At 56.4% G+C, this 22091-nt stretch overlaps 1 protein-coding gene across 1 annotated transcript; it reads left to right on the top strand.

The window, feature by feature from the left end:
• Nucleotides 1-359: 359 nt before the first annotated feature.
• On the top strand, nt 360-21550 carry LOC117074073 (receptor-type tyrosine-protein phosphatase V-like). Its single transcript, XM_033195305.1, is given in 36 exon segments — nt 360-421; nt 776-824; nt 958-1276; nt 1469-1615; nt 1618-1737; nt 1937-2013; nt 2015-2207; nt 3341-3595; nt 3697-3942; nt 4100-4375; nt 6003-6275; nt 8565-8861; nt 8943-9044; nt 9213-9326; nt 9693-9965; nt 10761-10971; nt 12150-12281; nt 13559-13685; nt 15339-15422; nt 15584-15625; nt 15628-15676; nt 15785-15861; nt 16401-16402; nt 16874-17012; nt 17710-17855; nt 18462-18584; nt 18721-18804; nt 18806-18851; nt 19211-19278; nt 19408-19495; nt 19602-19680; nt 19771-19846; nt 20003-20345; nt 20450-20610; nt 20939-21081; nt 21324-21550. Coding segments are annotated over 36 exon segments (5094 nt in total). The 3' UTR covers nt 21395-21550.
• Nucleotides 21551-22091: the final 541 nt, after the last annotated feature.

Below are 22091 nucleotides of genomic sequence, written 5' to 3' on the forward strand. Positions count from 1 at the left end.
TTCCTTCTTTAATGTGGTGTCTGAGGAGTTTTGTCTGCGGCTTGTCCTGCTATAGCATCAGGAAGAGATGGACTTCTCTGCAGCCTGAGAGTCACAATCCCCTTCCACCTTCTGGGCCTGGAGCCAGTCTCCTCCTCTCTCCCTTCAAGAGCCTTGCCAAGGCTGGAGAGATGGGGGGTCAGACTCTGGGAGTAAGAGGCAGCCCCTTGCTTTTGCTGCCTGCTGCCTGCTTGTGCTTGAAACTCTGCTGTTCCCACCCATGCCCACCTGCCTGCTTGCCTGCTAGCCAGCAAGGCAAGGGGGCCAGGGGACTGGCTTCTCCCTTTGCTGCCTCCCAACTTTACTCTGTAGCTGTCGGGATGAGGCCCCCAATCCTGTTTGCTGCCCTGCTCTGGCTCCGGGGTTTTTTGGCAGAGGTAAGGTGGGCATGGGGGGCAGGCCAGCGGGTGGGGTCCCCACACTCCAGGGCACATCCAGGCCTCCCAGCCCTTCTCGGGGCCCCACAGCTGGTCTGCATTAGGCGAGGAGAGTCTACTCCTTTTCCACCAGGGCCAGCATGTGGCACAGCGAGCGAGAACAGATTGCTCCAGCCTGCCTGGAGAACAGATGCGCCGTGGGCATGCCTCTGGGAGATGCCCCTTGGCTGTGTGTGGGGCTGTCAGACAGAGCAACAGAGCTTTCTCTTGGATCCTGGCCCTGCCGCACCACCCCAGTAGCCTTCCCAGAGGCCTCTGTCCATTTCCCCCACGCTCTGTTCCCTTTCTTCTTCCTGCAGGAGGAAGCATGCCCCTCCCTGGAAAGGAGTCCAGGCAGGGAGAGTGCAGGTAGGTGTCTTCAGTGTGGGAGAGAGTTCTGGGGGTGAAGAGTCAGGGGTGTAGGGCCAATTTTTCCACACCAGACCCTGCCTCTACCCTGGCTTTTTCTTTTTCTTTTTTTGGCCTTCCATTCTTCTTTAAGGCAGAAAGGCCATTAGTGGGTTCTGAAAGCACCTCCTTTTCCCCACGCCCACCCCTGAACATGAACATCACCAGCCAGGGGAGACCTACTAGCCTCTTTCTGAGTTTGGCAGCCCCAGAACCAGGGGGATTCATCCATGCCCTCTGCCTCACACGTCTGAGCCCCCTCAGCTCTCCTGAAGGGCAGCAGCTCCCGGCCCACACCAATGCATCCAGCTTTGAGTTCCAGGATCTGGTGCCAGGGAGTCGCTACCAGCTGGAAGTGACTGCCCTGTGACCCTGTGGGCAGAATGTCACTGTCACCCTCACTGCTCGCACTGGTATAAGGCCTGCAGGCTGAGAGGGTGGGGGTGTTGCCTGGGGTTAGAGCAGGAGGTGACTGCCCTGGAGTGCTGGCAGGGAGGGCAACTTCTCTGTAGACCATGTCTAGTACAGTGACCCATTTAGGAGCAGGCAGAGGGGTGATGCCCCTGTGGCACTGACCTTGGTGTCTCTCTCTCCCTCTGATGCAGCCCCGCCAACTGTCCATGGACTGCAGCTCCACAGCCCCGGAAGCCCATCCAGCCTGGAGGCCTCATGGGGTGAAGCCCCCGGGGAGCAGGATGGCTATTGCTTTCTCCTCTACCACCTAGAATCCCAGACATTGGCACATAGTATCTCATGCCCCCGGGCACCCTGTCCTACAATTTTGGAGACCTCTTGCCAGGTAGTGAGTGTATTTTGGAAGTTAACACCTAGGCTAGCAACCTCCAAGCAAAAGCCAGCCTCCATCAGTGGACAGGTAAGGTGGACACTTGGGCAAGGCCCCAGGTGGCAGCCAATCTGGGAGTGGTGGGAATGGTGGAAAGTCCGGCGCCTCATCGGCAGCTGTGTCCCTGTGTGCCTGGGCTTTTGTGCTCCCTAGTGCCAGGGTCCCTGCAAGCATCCTGCTGCAAGGGTCTTTCTTGAGCCTGACTTTGTTCTCTCCATCCTTCCTCCAGCCCCTGTGTCTCCAGATCACCTGGTGCTGCATACCCTGGGTACCAGTGCCTTGCAAGCCTTTAGGAATGGCTCCAAGGGGGGCTGCCTGGCTCCACGTGGTGCTTATAGACCTCCTAGGTGGCACCAACCTGACTGCAGTAGTCAGACGGGGAGTTTCCCATCACACCTTTCTTCACCTGTCTCCGGGCACCCCCCATGAGCTGACATTCAGTGTTGCTGCTGGGCCCTATTAGGCAGTGGGGCCCAGTGCCACAGAGTGGACCTGGGAGTGCCTTTTGGGGTAAAGGAGACACAGCCGAGACTTCCCATCTCTTCTCCATGGGTGAAGTAAGCAGGATGCAACTGGCAGGGGAGGTGGCATCTTTGGAGGCTCAGAGGGAGTGCACCTCCAGTTGGCTGATGGTGGGCACCTATCTGAGGGGATGATGGTGGTGACAGTAGTTGTCAATTGAACCCTTCTGTGTGCTGGACTCTGTGCTAAGCACTTTCTGTTTTTGTTTTGTTTTGTTTTGTTTTGTTTTTGTTTTTTGGGATGAAGTCTCGCTCTGTTGCCAGGCTGGAGTGCAGTGGTGTAATCTCAGTTCACTGCAACCTCTGCCTCCCGGGTTCAAGCGATTCTCCTGTCTCAGCCTCCCAAGTAGCTGGGATTACAGGCACGCGCCACCATGTGTGGCTAATTTTTGTATTTTTAGTAGAGATGAGGTTTCACCATGTTGGCCAGGATGGTCTCAATCTCTTGACCTCGTGATCTGCCCGCCTCGGCCTCCCAAAGTGCTGGGATTACATGTGTGCACCACTGCGCCCAGCCTGTGCTAAGCACCTTCTGTGTATGGTTTCATTGAATCCTCAGAACAGCCCTATGTAAGTCATATTATCCCCATTTCATGGCAGAGGGAGCGGAGGTTCAGAGAGAGGAAACCCAGCATTTCCCGCGTAGCCTGTGCATGGGTGAGCTGACCTGAACCTGGGTTGGATGCCTGCAGAGCCCATGTTGGCTTTGCCATGGCTTCACTGAGTTTTTACTTAGAGAAGCCCCATTGTGCAGTGGTTAAAGGCAGACAAACCAGACTGCCGTGTTCTGAGTTTTGTTTCTGCCACCCGCTGGCTATGCATCTCTGGACAAGTGTTTACCCTCTTTCTGTGTTGGTTTCTACATGTAGTGTTCAGAACCATGCTGGCAGGTGCACATTTAATCACTTGATGTGTATATTTCTGTTATTTTCCATGGCCAGATGGTAGCAGCCAGATCCTGGTGTTCATTCAGAATGTGGCAAGTGGTGGCTGCTAACACTGGGACAAGGCATGGCCCAGTGCGTAGAGAAAGAAGCCAGCACAGAACCCGTGGGATTTCTCCCATCTAGTGTTTGGGTCTTCCTGCACATATTTCTTTCTTTTCTTCACAGATCCCTCTGCCCCCCTCGACCTGGTATTGACTCCCCTGCCCACCAAGCTCTGGGCAAGCAGGAAGGTAGGGCCAGGTGCCCAGGATGGCTTCCTGCTGAAGTTAAGTGGGCCAGTGGAGAAGAATATCACTGTGGGCCCTGAAGCCTACAGTGTCACATTCCCGGGGCCCCTGCCCACTGGGCACTATGCTCTGGAGCTGAAGGTCCCAGCGGGGCCCTATGGTGCCTGGACCCAGGCCAGTGCCTGGCTGGATGGTGAGTCCTTGCTGGTGGGGAGCAGGGCAGGATCCTGCCCAGGGGCGTCTGCGTCCAGAGGCAGGTGGGGCCTCACTCTCCGGGGCCTGTCTTGCCTCCAGATTCCGCAGCCCAGTCCAGACAAGGCAGTGATGCCAAGCTGCAGCTGGATGGGCTGGAGGCCTCCAAGGAGCCCGGGAAACGGGCCCTGCTCTACATGGAGGGAAACCTGGGCTTCCTTGGAAACATCTCTGTGCCACCTGGTGCCACCCACATCACCTTCTATGGGCTGGTGCCTGGGGCCCGCTTCTGTGTGGACATTGCCTCATCTCTGGTAATCATCACCCAGAGCCTCATGGGCTGCACAAGTGAGTACCAGCCACTGTGTTCCCTGGCCCTGCAGCTGGAAGGCCTTGCCAGGGGAAGGAGGTCAGAGCAGGGGAGAGGCTCAGAAGAGCTGGGCAGGGGGCACCAAAGGGCTGCAGGCGGTATACGGACCCCTCACCAAATTACCTTTCTCTTCAGGTCCCATGGCACCACAGTTACTGGAGGTTATCAGCAGGGGCGGCCCCTCTGACCTGGCCATTGACTGGGCCCCAGCACCAGGACAGCGGGAAGGCTACAGGGTCGCTTGGCACTAGGAGGGCAGCCAGATGTCACCGGGCAGTCTTGTTGACTTGGGCCCGGACAATTCCAGCCTGACTTTGAGGAGTCTGGTGCCCAGCTCCTGCTGTGCCGTGTCAGTGTGGGCCTGGGCGGGGAACCTTAACTCCAGCATTCAGAAGATCCACACCTGTACTTGTGAGTTCCCGGCTGCAGCCTGTGGGAGGCCAGCCCCAGGTGGTGGACTGGGGGACTGGCATCCTCTACTCTGCACTTCTATGTGCCATATTCTTTTTTTTTTTGAGATGAATCTCACTGTGTCACCCAGGCTGGAGTGCAGTGGCGGGATCTCGGCACATTGTAACCTTCAACCCCTGAGTTCAAGTGATTCTCCTGCCTCAACCTCCTGAGTAGCTGGAATTACAGGCACCTGCCACCTTGCCTGGCTAATTTTTGTATTTTTATTTTATTTTTTTTAGTAGAGATGGAGTTTCACCATGTTGGCTAGGCTGGTCTTGAACTTCTGACCTCAAACAGTCTGTTCACCTTGGCCTCCCAAAGTGCTGGGATTACAGGCGTGAGCCACTGTGGCTGAACTGTGTGCCATATATATTTTTTTTTCCCGAGATGGAGTCTTGCTCTGTCACCCAGGCTGGAGTGCAGTGGCGTGATCTCGGCTCACTGCAACCTCCACCTCCAGGGTTCAAGGAGTTCTTCTGCCTCAGCCTCCCAGGTAGCTGGGGTTACAGGTGCCTGCTACCACGCCTGGCTAGTTTTTGTATTTTTAGTAGAGATGGGGTTTCACCATGTTGGCCAGGCTGGTCTTGAACTCCTGGCCTCATGATCTGCCCGCCTCCGCCTCCCAAAGTGCTGGGATTACAGGCATGAGCTACTGCGCCCAGCCTCGTGTGCCATATTCTTGACTCAGAAGGCCATGAGTACAAGAGGAGACCTTTCATGAATGTATCTGCAAGCAATTTCTACCTCCTTCCATCTGGTTAGCTGTATACCCACCATCTATCCACCATCTATCCACCGTCCATCCATCCATCTATCCATCCACCATCCATCCATCTATCCCACAATTATTTAATGAATGACTCTTTTTTTTGGCATGAAACCAGTTGCTGAGGCCAAAGTGATGAATAGTCCTCAGGGCCTCAGGAAGACAAGTAAGCAGATGGCTTACTTTGTATGTCATAATACCTGTTAATGCACTAGTTGGAATGTGCGTAATGTATTAGCTTGAACTCTATGAAATTCCATTCCTATTGGTTAAAATGGCTGCACCTCAGGAATTTTATGTGGTTCAGTCTAATCTTTTAGGACTCACAGAAGGGACATTTGCTTAAAAAGTCAGAGGAGGTTTCCCGGGGAAGAGTGAGCTGAGTGAGAGCAAGCTGGTGGGGGACAGGATGGGGTCCTGCCCAGGGGCATCTGCTGGGGCTGGGGAGGATGGGTAGAGAGGACCTTAGCAGGAGGCTAAGCATGCACCAAGGTCCACAGGCCAGAGACAGACTGAACCGGAACTGAACGTCAGCAGGTGAGCTGGAGACTGGGGCCCTAAGAGGTATGAGGGTTGGCGCCATGCCCTCAAAGGGCAGACAGGGAGGAAGCAGGGCAGCAGGTGTCTGGGCAAGCATCTGTCTAAGAGGGTTTCCTGGGAAGGAAAGGAGGGTGGCCTTTGAGTCCTGTGGAAGCGGGGGTTTTAGGTGGGGAGTGCTGGGAGCTTGCCTGGGGACTGAGGAGATGGGTGTAGCTCATGGAGGGAGAGGCAGGGGATTCGGGTGACTCCACATCTATTTCTTCCTTGTCCTTCCTCCAGTCCCTGCTCCTCCTGCCAACTTGAGCCTGAACCTTGCCATCCAGCCTCCTGCCCTGAGGGCTTCCTGGAGTCCCCCATCAGTGGGTAGGGAGGACTTCCAGGTGCAGCTTTATAGCCTGAGGCCTCTGACTCTGGAAAGGGAGGAGACTCTGGCTGCGGAGGTCCAGAACTTCTCCTGGGCCTAGCTGTCTCCGGGCACCGAGTTCCTGGTGCAGCTGGCCACCCTGCAGGGGCCGGATCAGAGCAGCAGCACCAACGCCACAGGCTGGACATGTGAGTGCCCTCTGATGGCCCTCCCCTACCGTGTTCCTTGGATTCCCAGGGAGCTGCATGTCCCCTTGGCCTCTGTGGTCTTCAGGCAGGCAGCTGGGCTGATGGTGGGGCATGTACCAGCTTAGGGTTGTTCCCTCAGTCCCTAGGCACCTGGTAACCCCACTCCCCTCACTGGGACTCCCCCAGGGCCCTGGCCCTTTAGGCCTTCTAGAAGGTGGGCAGACCCTTCTTAGAAGGGGTTTGCTGACTTGTATAGTGGCCCTGGGCATGACATTGCTCATGCTCTGTCATGGCTGGCAGTAGGGAGGTGAGTGATAGTGGGCCACAAGTGGTTAATCATAACAATAGCAAGGCTGGGCACGGTGGCTCACGCCTGTAATCCCAGCACTTTGGGAGGCCAAGGCGGGTGAGTCACTTGAGGTCAGAAGTTCGAGACCAGCCTGGCCAACATGGTAAAACCCCGTCTCTACTAAAAATACAAAAATTAGCTTAAGGCAGAGGTTGCAGAGCCGAGATCGAACCACTGCCCTCCAGCCTGGGTGACAGAGTGAGACCCCCTCTCAAAAAAAAAAAAAAGGCATAACAGTAATGGCTAGCGTTTACTAGGCACTCAGCCAGGTCTTCTACCTGTGTGCCCTCATTAAGTCTCATAACACCAAGCCTAGGAAGTAGTTACTGTGGTTTTCTCCATTTCACAGATGAGGAAGCTGAGGCAGAGAAACAGAAAATAACTTGCGCCAGGTTCCTCAGCGCAGTGGGGAGTTGGGATTCAAGCAGGCAGTGTGACCAGCTCAATGCTCCTTGCCTTTACTGAAGTGCAGGACACGTTGGGAGGTTTTCTCCCTGGAAGCCCTGGGGATCCATAGAGTTGGGTTGGGAAGCCCCTCCCATGTGGCCTGAGTCCTCCTGCTGTTTCTGCCTGTGGAGCCCTTGGTGGAGCTGAGGGACAGATGGACCTCCCTACCCTCAGCGCATCCGTCTCCAATGTGGTGGCTCCTTCCACCCCTGCCCTGGGTCTCCCCTCCCAGCCTCCTCCTGCCCATGTCACTGTTGTCTGGATCCTGCCTGGAGTAAAGACTGGGAGGGAGCTGGAAAGAGGTCACCCTGGGAGTCAGGAGACCTGGGTTCTAGCTGGGACTCAGCCCCTAGAGCAAACCTTGGCCCTCTTTGAGCCTCAGTGTCACCATTTATAAAGAAGTATTGACTTTTGGGCCAGGCTTGTGTGCCTCCTGAGTTCGGGTGAGTTCAAGCTCTAGGGGTGGAGGGATGCTGCCTGGACCTCCAGATACCTGCCTGTTCATCCTCGTAAGGGTCTTTTTTTTGAAACGGAGTCTCCCTCTGTCTACCAGGCTGGAGTGCAGTGGTGTGATCTCAACTCACTGCAACCTCTGCCTCCCAGGTTCAAGTCATTTTCCTGCCTCAGCCTCTGGAGTAGCTGGGATTACAGGCCCGTGCCACCATGCGTGGCAAAGTTTTGTATTTTTAGTAGAGTTGGGGTTTCGCCACATTGGCCAGGCTGGTCTCGAACTCCTGACCTCAAGTGATCCACCTGCCTCGGCCTCCCAAGGTGCTGGGATTATAGGCGTGAGCCACTACACCTGGCTGCACATAAGGGTCTGTTTTTTTTTTTTTTTTTTTTTGAACTGGAGTCTTACTCTGTTGCCCAGGAGGCTGGAGTGTAGTGGCACGATCTCGGCTCACTGCAACCTCTGCCTCTGGGTTCAAGCAATTCTCCTGCCTCAGCCTCCCGAGTATCTGGGATTACAGGCGCCCAACACCATGCCCAGCTAATTTTTGCATTTTCAGTAGAGACAGGTTTCACCATGTTGGCCAGGCTGGTCTTGAGCTCCTGACCTCAGATGATCCACCTGCCTAGACCTTCCAAAGTGCTGGGATTACAGGCATGAGCCACCGCACCCGGCCATAAGGGTCTTTAAAAGCTACTTTGTGCAGGGGCTGGGAGAAGGGACATGGTTTAACACTCATGCTGCCCAGCCTAGCTCTGCCTTGAGAGCGGTGGGAGTGTGGTGAGAGTAAGTGATTAGTTCATCTGTTCAACTCAGGCTTAGCCTGGACTCTGCTGCCTGGAGTCAGTGGCGGGCCCTGCTTTCCAGTGGAATCCTGGGCTCACTGGATGCCCTGAAATGGTGTCTCCAGCTCCTGGGTGTTTATTGATAGGGCCAAGGATGGAGGGATAAACTGGGGATCTTTGGGGAAGGGGAGCCAGAGATTTAGTGTAGATCTTTTCTCCCTTTTCTCCACACCCTCCATATCTTGCTCTCCTCGCAGGCCTGCTTGTCCCTCCTCTGGTAAATGTGACGAGTGAAGGTCCCCCCCAGCTCTGGGCATCCTGGGTTCATGCCTCCAGAGGCCGAGACAGCTACCAGGTGACCCTGTACCAGGCAGGCACCCAGGCAAGCACCAGCGCTGTGGGAGCCAAGGTGGCCAGCACAAGCTTTTTGAGTCTGACTCCAGGCACAAAGTACGAGGTGGAGGTTGTCATGCAGGCTGGGCCCCTCCACACTGCAGCAGCCAACACCTCTGGCTGGACCCATGAGGCATGGGGAAGGCAGAGATGCAGGAGAGGTGAGCAAGGCTGCCTCAGAGAGCCCTGGGTCCTCCCTCAGTGGTGCCCCCTTTAGCCCATTTTCCATCTCCACACCCCAGGGCCCTGCAGGGGTCAACAGGCCCGTGGCATCAAGCATGGGACTCTGGGGACTGGGGCTGGTGGCCTGGCTGACTGTTGTCCCTCCCTCTTTCCCTCCCTCTGTAGCCCTGTGCCCACCCAGTGAATTGTTGGTGTCCAGGCATGCAAGCACCACTGTGGTCAGCCTGGCCTGGGTCAGCGGCCCCTTGGGGGCACACAGTCTCAGAGCAGGAAGGGGATCCCAACTCTCAGAGGTGGGGCACCTCTCCTGGGAGCACCCCTGGTGCCAGGTCAAGCTCGCCTCATCCTGAGGGGCCTCACACCTGGATGCAACCTCTCCCTGTCAGTGCTGTGCCAGGCGGGGCCGCTGCAGACGTCCACTCACCGCGTGGTGCTGCTTGTTGGTATGCTGACGTCAGCAGCAGGAGGACAAAGGTGCCCGGAGATGCAGGTCTGATCCAGGTGGGCAGCCCCTGCCTGCTCCGCTCTGAGCCACTGCTCTCTCCAGATGGATGCTGCACCCACTCTGCTCTGGGTTATGCCCCTTACGCTTCTCCAGGTGGGCAGTCATGTCCAAAGGAGATGTTTTTCCGCCTGGCCGAGATCCCTTTCCATGGGCATACATGCCCAGTCCCTCTGTGCCTGCAGATTTCGAGAGCCCTTCACCCAGAAGCCCTGCTTATGGGGAGTGCACTGACCCCCACCCAACGCAGAGCCTCTTGATTCCCACAGAGCCTGGCCTTGTGGAGGATGTGCAGTGCCAGCCTGAGGCCACCTTCCTGGCCCTGAACTGGACGGTGCCTGCTGCGGACCGCCTGTGGGCACCTGTGTGGTGGTAACAGAGCAGCTGGCGGCAGGAGGGAATGCCCACCTCATGGACATTCATGTCAATGTCAGCGTGTTCCAGGCTGACACCTCCAAAAATGCAGTCCTGTTGCCCAGCCTGGTGCCTGCCCCTTCCTATCGCCTCAGCCTCGCAGTGCTGGGCAGGAACGGTCTGTGGAGTCGGGGGGTCACTCTGGTGTGCTCCACTTCTGCTGAGGGTAGGCGGCTTCTCTGTGGGGGAGACATGCTGCCACAGCTCCATGTCTTCCTGGGGATGTCACTCCTCGGGTCCTGGCTGCTTGAATTTTTCTCTGTTCTCCAGGGCCCAGCCCTTTCCTCTGGCCCTGATCTTGCTAGTTTGATACCATAGTTTTGAGCCTCGTGTCCTGGTACCCTAGCCCAGGAACCTTCTAGTCCTTATTTAATTATATCCCTTAGCCCAAAGTGTTGGGATTACAGGCATGAGCCACTGCACCCAGCCTTGGTTATTTAGCCCCAAGCACTGAGGGGCACTGGGGCTATGAAGGTATGGTCCCTGCCCTTGAAGGTGGGCTGCTAGGCACCCAGTCAGGTCCTCACTCTCCTCTCCATCCCCAGCCTGGCATCCCCCAGTGTTAGCCCCGGCCCCTGAGCTGGAGCCTGGGACAGAAATGGGAGTGATGATCCCGCAGGGTATATTTGGCAAGGATGTCGGGCAGATCCAGTGGTATGGCATTATTGCCACCATCAACATGTCACATGAGTCCTGGGCCCAGGAGGGGAGGGGGAGACCCTAGCCATGGCATGGAGTAGGTGACGGCGGTGGGGTAAGATGGGGACTGAGACTGGTAAGATGAAGTATGTGAGGCTGGTGTCAGTCTCGGAGCAGGAAGGGGGACCAGAGCGTTCTGGAGGAGAGTGCTAATGTGATTGGTGGGTACCCGCTCGAGAGATAGGCAGCCCCTCTGTGGCAGGAAGAGAGGCCTCGGCCCCACTGCCCACCCTGTGCTGCCCATTCCGCACTCCTCTCTCAGTGCCTCAGCCTTCTGGGGAAGCCATCAACCACACATGGCGTGACCACTACTACAGAGGACATGACTCCTACCTCGCCGTCCTGCTCCCCAATCCCTTCTACCTGGAGCCCTGGGCTGTGCGGAGATCCTGGACAGTGCCTGTGGGTACAGAGGACTGTGGCCACACCAAAGAGATGTGCAATGGGCAGCTCAAGCCAGGTTCCCAGTATAGGTGAGCGCTAAGGCTGAAGCGAGTGATGAAACTTGTAAGTTTCGTTTGTGCTTTTTTTTTGTTTTGTTTTGTTTTTTTGTTTTTTTTTGAGATGGAGTCTCGCTCTGTCGCCCGGCTGGAGTGCAGTGGCCGGATCTCAGCTCACTGCAAACTCCGCCTCCCGGGTTTACGCCATTCTCCTGCCTCAGCCTCCCGAGTAGCTGGGACTACAGGCGCCAGCCACCTCGCCCGGCTAGCTTTTTGTATTTTTTAGTAGAGACGGGGTTTCACCGTGTTAGCCAGGATAGTCTCGAACTCCTGACCTCGTGATCCGCCCGTCTCGGCCTCCCAAAGTGCTGGGATTACAGGCTTGAGCCACCGCGCCCAGCTTCATTTGTGCTTTGTAAAGAAACAAGAGATCTGGATTGACTTATAAACAGAATGCATGTGATGGTCCATTAAGGCCAATAGAGTTATTTTGACTGAGCTTCCTGGCAGACAAGGCAAAAACCCGAACATGTATCTGTTACGTGGTTCTTTTTTCAAAAAGGAAAGTGGAGTGTATTGTTTCAGCTTGCCAGGGCAGTTCCCAGGATATCTATGTACCTATGTTTTTCTTTTTCTTTCTCTTTTTTGAGAAAGTCTTATTCTGTCACCCCGGCTGGAGTGCAGTGGCTGATCTCGGCTCACTGCAACCTCTGCCTCTCAGGTTCAAGTGATTCTTCTGCCTCAACCTCCCGACTAGCTGGGACCACAGACACAGGTCATCATGCCTGGCTGATTTTTGTATTTTTAGTAGAGACAGGGTTTCACCATGTTGGCTAGGCTGGTCTCCAGCTCCTGACCTCAGGTGATCTGCCTGCCTTGGCTTCCTAAAGTGCTGGGATTACAGGGGTGCCAGGCTCAGGTACCTATTTCTAGAGCTTCCTCTTACTCTCAGGCAAGGAAGATGGGGTTTGCTGTAAGGTGGCAGATAGCATGATATTTCACCTCTGCCAAGCTTGTCCAACCTGCCTTATTTTGTTATTGCTCTGTTCTGTTTTGTTTTAGGCTTTTAGCAGCCTGAGGCCATGGTGTTTAGTTCCTGTCTCTAGTGATAAGCAGACAAGAGGGGTGAGGAAGGGGCTTTACTGGCCCAACCAGAAATGGAAACTAAGAACCCATGACTGTCTCTTCTCTTCCTCGGACCCCCCTTCCAGGGAGCACTTGCTGTCTGAGTGTCTATTGCTTGTGACCCAGGTTTCTGGGAGGGGCTTCACCTTATTTGCCTGCCCTTCCCCAGCAGAAGGTCCTGTTTCTCTGCCCAAGCTCAGCGTTGCAGCCTTTACCAGGTGTGGCCCTCCTGAGACCATTAGCTCCTTCTCAGCCTTCTCAGGTAGGGTGGGCACTGGGCATGGGCTCCCGCTGGACCCTGGAGATGAGGAGGAGAACTGGGAACCCTCTTGTGTGGCTCATCACCAACCAGTAGCAGGAAGGACTGAACTTAGACTACTGGGATAACATGTCCTAGCAGAGTGGGTAGACCCAGAGCCAGTGACGAAAGTGCTCTTAGCAGCAGACTTGGCCTGGGCGAGCTGAGAGTGCAGGCAGGAGAGTCTGAGGCATTGCAGTGGTCGGCTGCTGTCCATATTCACGCTGCCTTCCCGCTCTGCCCCTCTATACCTGGATGCTCCCAGGCCATCGGGACTCTAGAACAGCCCTGTCCAATAGAAATGTAAGGCAAGCCACATAAGTAATTTAAAATGTCTTTTTAAAACTACATTAAAAAGGTAAAAAAACAGGTGAAATTAATTTTAGTGACATTTTGTTTAAACCAAAATATCTAAAATATCAACATGTGACCCATTAAAAACACTTTTTTCTTTTTTTTTGAGACAGAGTCTTTCTCTGTTGCCCAGGCTGGAATGCAGTGGCGTGATCTTGGCTCACTGCAACCTCTTCCTCCCGGTTCAAATGATTCTCCTGCCTCTGCCTCCTGAGTAGCTGGAATTACAGGCACCCACCACCACACCCAGCTAAGTTTTGTATTTTTAGTAGAGACAGAGTTTCACCATGTTGGCCAGGCTGGTCTTGAACTCCTGACCTCAAGTGATCCATCTGCCTTAGCCTCCCAGTGTTGGGATTATACGCGTGAGCCACTGCGGCCGGCCAAAAACACTTCTAATGAGATATTTTACATTCTTTTCTTTCTTACTATGTCTTTGAAATCTGGTGTGTATTTTACACTTACAGCAAATCATAAGTTGGAATTGCCGTATTTCAAATGTTCGGTAGCTACCGTATAAGGACAGTGCAGTTCTAGAAAGCCCAGGAAACCAGGCCTCTACCAGCTTTCTTTTCTTTTGATGGTGTCAGGGAAGGGAGTGGGGTCTTTGGGGCATCCTGAGGAGCTGGGGTCAGGGAGGGGTTGCCGGGTGTTCCCAGTTCCCATCCAGATGTTCCCCCGAGGCAGCCATGTCTGGCCTCAGTTTGATATCTGGGACTACTAGGGTAGAGGGGGTTTGTGACTATACCCTTCACCCAGAGGGTCTCAGGTCTAGGAGAGCTTGGCATGACCCCCAGGGTTTGTGGGACAAGGCTATGTTCCACTCTTCCCTTCTCTCCACAGAGCCCCGGGCCAGTGTCCCGCCCGCAGCAGTGCCCCTGCCGGTAGTGGAGGGCCTCATGGCGGGCTGTGTCCTCACCATCTGTGCTGTGCTGGGCTTGCTGTGCTGGAGGAGGGTGAAGGGGCAGAGGTGAGTGCGAGGGAAGGCTGGGGGCTGGGGAGAACTTTGTGACCAGAGTGGGCCAGCTCCCTGCCCCTGGGGCTGCCTCCCATGTGCCCCCATGTGCCTTCCCATTTTCCCAAGAGCTGACAGCTTACAACCTGCGGTGAGCGCATTTTCCTGTGCCTCTCTGCCTTGTGGGGACCATGGTGGCACTGCTGAAGCTCCCCTGGCCCTGACTCTGCTGTGACTGTGTCCCAGTCAGGGGGTTGCAAGGCTCTGCCAGAGCCCCATTCTTCTTCTTCAGCCACCATACCTCCCCAAATACCTTTTCAATGCCTGGACCTCTCGCTCCCCACTCCTCTCTGCCCACGTGCCCCCTTCCTCCTCCAAATGCACTCATACATAAGTCAGGGCTTTCCAGAGAAACAGAACCAACAGGGTGTGTGTGTGGGGGGAGAGGAGAGAGGAGAGCAGGGACAGAGAGGACGGAAGGTGGGGGAGATGAGAGGAGAGGGAGAGGGGGGAAGAGAGAGATGTTGAGGAGTTGGCTCATGTGATTGTGGTGACTTCGTGAGTCCAGGAATCTGCCAAAGGCTCAGGGAAGCATCTGGAGGCAGCCTGCTGCCGGGATTCCTTCTTGCTCAGAGAAGGTCAGTCTTTGTTCTATGAAAGCCTTCAACTGATTAAATGAGGCCCAGCCACATTAGAGTTTACTCAGCCAACCACTTCAAATGGTTTTTTTTTTTTTTTTTTTTTTTTTGTTTTGAGACGGAGTCTCGCTCTGCCACCCAGGCTGGAGTGCAGTGGCCAGATCTCAGCTCACTGCAAGCTCTGCCTCCCGGGTTTATGCCATTCTCCTGCCTCAGCCTCCGGAGTAGCTGGGATTACAGGCGCCCGCCACCTCGCCCGGCTAGTTTTTTGTATTTTTTTAGTAGAGACGGGGTTTCACCGTGTTAGCCAGGATGGTCTCGATCTCCTGACCTCGTGATCCGCCTGCCTCGGCCTCCCAAAGTGCTGGGATTACAGGCTTGAACCACCGCGCCCGGCTCAAATGTTAATCTCATTCAAAAAACACCTTCATGGAAACATCCAGAATAATATTTGACCAACCTTCTGAGCACTGTGACCCAACCCAGTTGACACAAAATTAACCATCACACACACGTTCTCCAGTTCCCACCTTCTCCCTGACTAACCATGTAGATGGTATCAGGCCATAGGTCTTTCCCTCATGTCAACCTCCTGTAGGGGTCGGGGGTGCGTAGGGGTGAGGGAGTGGGGAGGTGCTGGGTGGTGGGAGATGTAATGGGAAAGATAGCCTGGGGTTGACATTAACTGAGCACTGGCTGTGCACAGGAGCCCTCCTCAGGACCTGGGGAGGGAGTCTATGAGACTCACGCATGTGTGTGTGTGCACATGCATACATGTCCCCTGCCCCTTCTCTGTTCTTCCACGTTGGTGGTTTGCAGCCCAGGCTGGGCGTTGGAGGAGCTTGCTGGAAATGCACACTGTTCCACACCCAGGGTGCAGTTCAGGATCTGCGTTTCCAACAGGCCCTCAGGTGATCAGGTTGTGCTGCCAGGACTGAGGTCCCCTGCTCTGTACCTGTCACCCAGGGGAGGTCAGGGCAGGACTCTGCAAACCTAAGGCTGGAAGGCTACCCTCTCCCCCTCCCACCAGGTGGACCCACCGGCCCATCCCTATCCACAGAGCCAGGAGGCCAAGAGTGCTCACGCGCACCAGGCTTTCTTTTTGGAATTCGAGGTAAGGCCTCTACCACCCTTGGGCTCAGAGGAGGAAAGACTGGGACCTGTCTGAAGGTCTGGAGGAACTCGCAGTTGCACACTTGCCCCTATTGCCCCTCTCCTGGCATGGGGTGAGATGGGTCTACTTCAGCAACCAGTGCCTGCCTTTGATCCCTGCAGGAGCTGAAGGAGGTGGGCAAGGAGCAGCCCACACTGGAGGCTGGGCTGGTGGTGCCAACACCACCAAGAACCGTTACCCACATGTGCTACCCTGTGAGTGCTGGGGACAGGAGAGAAGGCATGGCAGAGGGCTAGGGCTTGGCATAGGGGCAGGGGGCTTCATGTCCCCAGCCCTGAATGTACAGCTTTCACTCTCTGCAGATGACCACTCCAGGGTCAGGCTGACCCGGCTGGAGGGAGATCCACACTCTGACTACATCAACGCCAACTTCATCCCAGTAAGAGCCACCAGCGAGGCTGTCCATGGGATCTGGGATCTGCTCAGGAGATGGACTGGTTTGCAGGCCACACTGGCCTTCATTAGCTGTAGCAGCTCTCTAGGAGATCACCAGCTTGGGCTTCATGAGCTCAGTCCAGCAGGTGTCTAGCAAGGGCCTACTGTGTGCTGGGCTCTGTGCTGGACTCTGTGCTGGGCCTGCAGGAGGCAGAGCTGAGTTAGCCACATTTCCCACCTTCAAAGGAGCACATGGGCACATGTGTGACATTCACACATTGTGACAAGGGCTGTAATAGAGGAAAAAACACCGTACTCAGGGCACATGTAGGAAGGAGAAATTTCCTCCACCTGAGGAATCAAGAAAGGCTTCCCAGAGGAGGGGACATTTGATTTATTGAAGGATGAGTAACATTTTGATAAGTGATGAGAGAGGGAAGGACATTCTGTTGACTGGAAGGAGCAGCCAGAGAACAGCCAGGCAGTAACATTCAGGCAGTGTGTGTGTGTGTGTGGGGGGGGGGGGGGGGGAATAGTGCGTAGGGGTGAGGGAATGGGGAAGTGCTGGGTGGTGGGAGATGTAATGGGAAAGATAGCCTGGGGCTGAATGAAGGAGGGCTTGATTGTTAGGCGGAGGGCTTTGGACTCTATTTGGTGGGTAACGGGGAGCCATAGAAGATTTTTGAGCATGGAAGAAATGCAGTTTGGTTTTAGGAAGGCGCCTCTGAGTGGGTGAAGAGGGTGACCTAGGTGGGCTATTTAATGCATGTCAGTATCTTGTTGTTTTCATTGGGGTTTTTCTTGTCCCTTTGGGGCGGGACAGGGATGGGGTGGTGTCTCTGAAGTCAGGCCTCCTGGTTTGCATTCTGGGTGCACATGTGTTCGTGTGTTTGCACACATGCAGGTGTGTGCACAGCATCCTCACTCCTGGAGGTTGAATGTTGGAAATCTGCTGTGTGCTTCACACCAAGCATCGCCCGTTAACATGTTCCTGACCTCTGTCCCCTACACCCCAGGGCTAAACCCATCCACCCACAGGAATTCATTGCCCCTCAGGGGCCTCTCAAGAAAATGCTGGAGGACTTCTGGCGGCTAGTGTGGGAGCTGCAGGTCCGCGTCATCGTCGTGCTGACTGTCGGCATGAAGGACGGGAGGGTGAGTGCGCCTTGCAGTCTCCTGAAAAGGCCACTAGGTGGCGCACGTTCTCCTGTGGGAATGGTCCCATTGGCATCTTCCCACAGGGAAGGCGGGGCAGACTGGAGTGAGGCCAATCAGGCCTGGAGGGTGGTGGAACCACCTCCCACTCAGACCCAGGATGGGGTCGTCCCTGGGATGGGGAGGCAGTGGGAGGAACCAGGTATGTAAGCTCCCAGCTTGGCTTAGTTTCTACGGGCTTCTTGCTCTGGGCAGAGAAGGCACCAAGGGGTAGGGACTGCCCAGGGCTGGTGTCAAAGGTACCATCATGGATCATTCCTTTTGATAAGCCTGGCAGATGCAGGGCCGTGGGACACACAGAGAGGCTGCTGAGTCTGTCCTCTTGCTGGAGCAGTGAGCCCAGAGCCAATGGCTGCTGAATAAGGGCTGTCCTGTTTGGCACAGGAGCTTAGCAGCTGACTCAGAATCCTGAGGGTCATGAGAGGTCTGAGGGCAAGGCTGCTGGAGCCCAGGCAAGGGAAAGTGGCTCCTGGAGGAGGGAGCCTTGGAGCTGGGTCATTACAAAGAGAAGAATCCCAGCAGAGTGGCAGGGACCAGAAAGGTGGGTAGGGAGGGGTGAGACTGGGTAAAGCTGGGGGCAGCAGTGACAGGGCTGGACCCACAGCCGCCCTTCCCCTCTCCAACCCTCTGGCCCCAGGTGCTGTGTGAGCATTACTGGCCGGCAGACTCTACCCTGGTCATCCGTGGTCACATCACCATCTACCTCCTGGCCAAGGAGCCTGAGGATGAGTGGACCAAGCGGGAATTCCAGCTGCAGCACATGCGTGCCCTGAGGATGAGCAGGTGGGACAGGCTTTAGAGCTGAGATCCCTGAGATGGTCGCCTCACCTCCTGGGTCCCTGGAGCCCTCTCTTTCTGAGGACCACAAGCACTCAGCCACCCCCAGGGAAGTGTGTGTTTGGAAGGGGTAGGGAGGCACAGAGAAGGTTAAGGGCTTATCTGAGGCCACACAGTGAGGCAAAGGAAAAGCAGGGGAGACATGATGGTTCCTGACCTCCCCCATGCCAGCTCAGGGTTCCTGCCTCACCCCATGCCCCCTGTGTCCATCTGCCTTCCCAGGTTGTGCACTCCTGGAGTAGGAAAGCCAGGGACCTGAATCACTCCTCTGCCCTGCACCCTCTATATGCAGAGGTTACCCAGGAAGCTAGAGAAGGACCCCAGGGCTCAGGAAGCATCCTGAGGGGGGAGACATAACTGCCACCCTCAAGGAACAGTTGGTCTGCATCACCCCTGCCCTTGGGCAGCTGGGGAAGAAAGCGTGAGGTCTGTGGCACAGGAGCCTGGAGTTAGGAAGATAAGGAACAGCAACAGGGCCCCTCTGCCTCCTTGCCCCCTTCCCACCCCCTTCTCAGGTTGCCCAGCAACAGCAGCAGAGGGTGAAGCAACTAGGTTCACCACCTGGCCCAACCATAGCATCCTCGAGGCCCCCAGCTCCCTGCTCGCCTTTATGGAGCTGGTACAGGAGCAGGCAAGGGCCACCCAAGGCATGGGACCCATCCTGGTGCACTGCAGGTGAGGGCAGGTGTGTGCATAGGGTGGAGAGCCCCCTGCCTGGCCTGGGGATATGGGGAGCTCTTGGACTGTGGGGAGATCTGGGAACATGGGCAGCCCCTTCGCCCATTCAGCTCCTCAGGGGCTGCCCGTGCAGTGTGGGCATGAGCCGGACGGGCACCTTCGTGGCCCTTTCGAGGCTGCTGCAGCAGCTGGAGGAAGAGCAGGTGGTAGACATGTTCTGTGTCTGCACCCCAGATGCACCAGCCCCTCATGATCCAGGCCCCGGTGAGGGCCTCGCAGGCTGGGCTGGGCAGCTGCGACCCTGAAGGAGTGGGAGGGAAGTGGGTGGCCACGGGACTACAGGAGGGACCAGGAAAGAGAGCTCATGGGGCACACAGAAGACCCTGGGGAGAGGGTTTCAAAAACATCACCATCCTATCTGAGCTGTGCTTCCTGTTCTGTGAAAGGGGAGGTGGCACAGGACCCTGTCAGCATTGACACCATGGGACGGTGGAGGGAAGGTTTCTCAGTGGCTCCCTCTTCCCTCCTACCCCATCCCTGCCTTGCTGGTCAGGGCCTGGAAAATCTCCCTGCAGGCCCCTCTCGCTTCTCTCGGAGCAGCCTGATGCCCCTCCCCCTGGCAGAGCCAGTACGTCTTCCTGCACAGCTGCCTACTGAACAAGATTCTGGAAGCGCCCTCCAACATCTCGGAGTAAGTCCCAGCTTCCCTGTGCCTCCCACAGGCAGGCTCCCTGCTCCTGTTCGTGGGCAGAGCCAAGCAGACTAGAATGGGGAGCTGGGGAACCTTGAGTGCCTTCTCCCTCTTCAACCCCTCAACGAGGTCCTGGCCCATCTCTGTGATGAAATTCATGCAGGCTTGTGCCAAGAGGGCAGCCAATGCCAACGCTGGCTTCTTGAAGAAGTACGAGGTACACTTCAGAACAGGAAGTGGGTGACAGCCAAGGGCAGCCTTCCCCTGTGGAGCCAGCCCTGCAGTGGGACCTCCCAGCCTCAGGGCACCCATCTTCTTCCCAGCTCCTGCTGCAAGCCATCAAGGACGAGGCTGGCTCTTCCGCGCCCCCTCCTGGCTATGAGCAGCACAGCCCCATCTCCTGTGAGTCTCACTGCGGACCCTGTGGAGAGGCAGGGGGCCAGCGTGGGCTGGGGGGCCTCTGGCAGCTTCACCCTCACTGTCTGCCCTCAGATGACTGTTCTCAGGGACGGTTTTCTCCGGTGGAGGAGAGCCCCCCGACGACATGCCCGAAGCCTGGCTCTTCCCTGTGACATGATGCTGCTTTTGCCACTGTTTCCTGCCCTCTCTGACCACCTGTACTTCCCAGGCTGGGGCTGCTGGGGGCTCCCAGAGTTGTGGGCTGGACAGGGGACACCCTCAGTCTCTGCAGCGTGGGCCCTCTGGCCGTGACCATGTGGTGCTGACTGGCCCCGCAGGGCCAGAGGAGCTCTGGAAGCTGGTGTGGCGGCACGGGGCTCATGTGCTTGTCTCTGGGTGCCCACCCGATGCCACGGAGAAGGGGACAGAGCAGAGGACAGAGGAAGGGAGGCTCAGGATTTAGGGCTGAGGATGGAGGCGGGGAGTTTGCGATGCTGTCTGTCACCAAGGCAGGGGCAGAGATCTCAGGAAGTTGCCTGAGCTTGGTCCCAGCCACAGGAGTTCTGGCCAACGGAGATGCAGCCCATTGTCACAGACATGGTGACAGTGCACTGGGTGGCGAGAGCAGCACAGCAGGCTGGCTCTGTACCCTCTTCAGGGTTACACATGTAGGTGTTGGGCCACAGGGCATGGGATGGTGTGTGGGGGAAGAGTCATGTGCGGGCTCCCTCTGCCCTCTCCAGCATCAATGCCGATCATGTCTCTGCCCCAGGACAGCAGGAAGGAAAGGGAGGTGCAGAGGCTGCAGTTTCCATACCTGGAACCTGGGCGTGAGCTGCCTGCCACCAACCTGCTGCCCTTCTTGGCTGCTGTGGGCCCGTGCTGCTCTCGCGGCAACAGCAAGAAGCTGGGCACACTGCTCAGCCGCTCCAGGTGGTGTTGGACAACGGTCTTGGGGGAGTGGACACTGGAAGCTCCTCCCTGCCCCTCTGGCATAGCCTCAGATCTCCCTGAGCCCTGCTTGGGTTATGGGTGAACAGGACACAGTCTCACAATGGCCCCCTGTCTTCTCCACACCCTACCCTGTCCTCAGGAATATGGTGGGAATTTACCGCCTCCCTCCCTGGGCCCAGGCTGGCTGGCTGACCAAGTGTTCAGTGTCCCTTCTCAGTCCCTGCGCCCAGGTTGGGTTTCCCCACATCCCCGTACACCCCCGCCATACCCCCTTTAGGTACCTCATCCAACTCTAGGTCATTTGCAGCAAGGGTACGACCCAGCTGGGCACCTTCCTGGCCATGGAGCAGCTGCTGCAGCAGGCAGCGTCTGAGTGCCCCATGGATGTTTTTAACGTGACCCTGCAGTGGTCTCAGGCCTGTAGCCTTATGACCCCAACGCTGCTGAGAGGTAACCAGAGGCAATGGGGCTGAGGTGGGGGCGTGGGGGCTCAGTTGTGGGAAGGGGCAGGGGGATGAGGGAGCTTCTGCGCAGGCCTCTAGGCACCACCACCCGGGTAGCCACCAGGTGGTGCTGTGGACCGCTGTGTGCTCTCCCAGCTGGAGCCCTAGGGGTTGGGGCACACAAGGGAGCCTTTTTCTGTTAGATTAGGGCAGGCGGGGCGAGCCTCCTAACCCTGTGTCCATCTCCAGGAGCAGTATATCTACCTCTACAACTGTCTGAACAGCACGCTGGCAGACGAGCTGCCCTGAGTTGGCACTAGTCACCGTGCAGTGTCAGAGCAGGAGAGATTTGTGCCCTGCTGGATGGGGACAGCATTCCTGACACGTCCACGTGGGCCTGGGCTCCCTGGAAGGGCGGCCTCCACTGGGCCCTGTGCTGCGAAGGGACAGGGTCTCGGAATAAAGACATGTGGCCAAGCGTGAGACTCAGTGTGTTCTGTCTGTCCATCCTCAGACGTGAGTCCAGTGCGTGGGTCTTGTGCGCAAACATGGAGCCGGGATGGAAACTAGGACCTGGAGTCTGGCTGAACTAAGTGACCTATGGCCCCCATGCTGTTGGTTTTTCCCATGGAGCAGTCCTGTCCCCGCTAATCCTCCAGTTTCTCAGCTTCCTCAGACTTTGGTCTCTCCACGTCTAGTTTCCTGTGGTGCTAAGCCCTGGATTCAGAATCACAGCTCCAAATTGTTGGTCCTCTGCCCCACTACCCTGCAAGCGCCACCCTGTATACAGTAGGGTTTATCCTGTTTCCTACTTCCCTTCTCCTGCCATGCCCAGCCTTCTCTACCTGTCAGAGCCCCCAGGGGCCACCCTTAGCCCTCGACCAGGGTGGAGGTGTCAGAGCTACCCTGTTACTCAGAAGGCAGACACTGGAGGCACCCCTCAGGTGGAGTTGCCAAGTTTTCTCTGCTCCTTCCTCCCCTCCACATAGGAGGAGGTGGCGGAGAAAGCAGGGAGAG

This window comes from Trachypithecus francoisi, unplaced genomic scaffold (assembly GCF_009764315.1).
Source record: "Trachypithecus francoisi isolate TF-2019V2 unplaced genomic scaffold, Tfra_2.0 Lachesis_group5, whole genome shotgun sequence".
Classification (NCBI taxonomy): Eukaryota; Metazoa; Chordata; class Mammalia; order Primates; family Cercopithecidae; genus Trachypithecus; species Trachypithecus francoisi.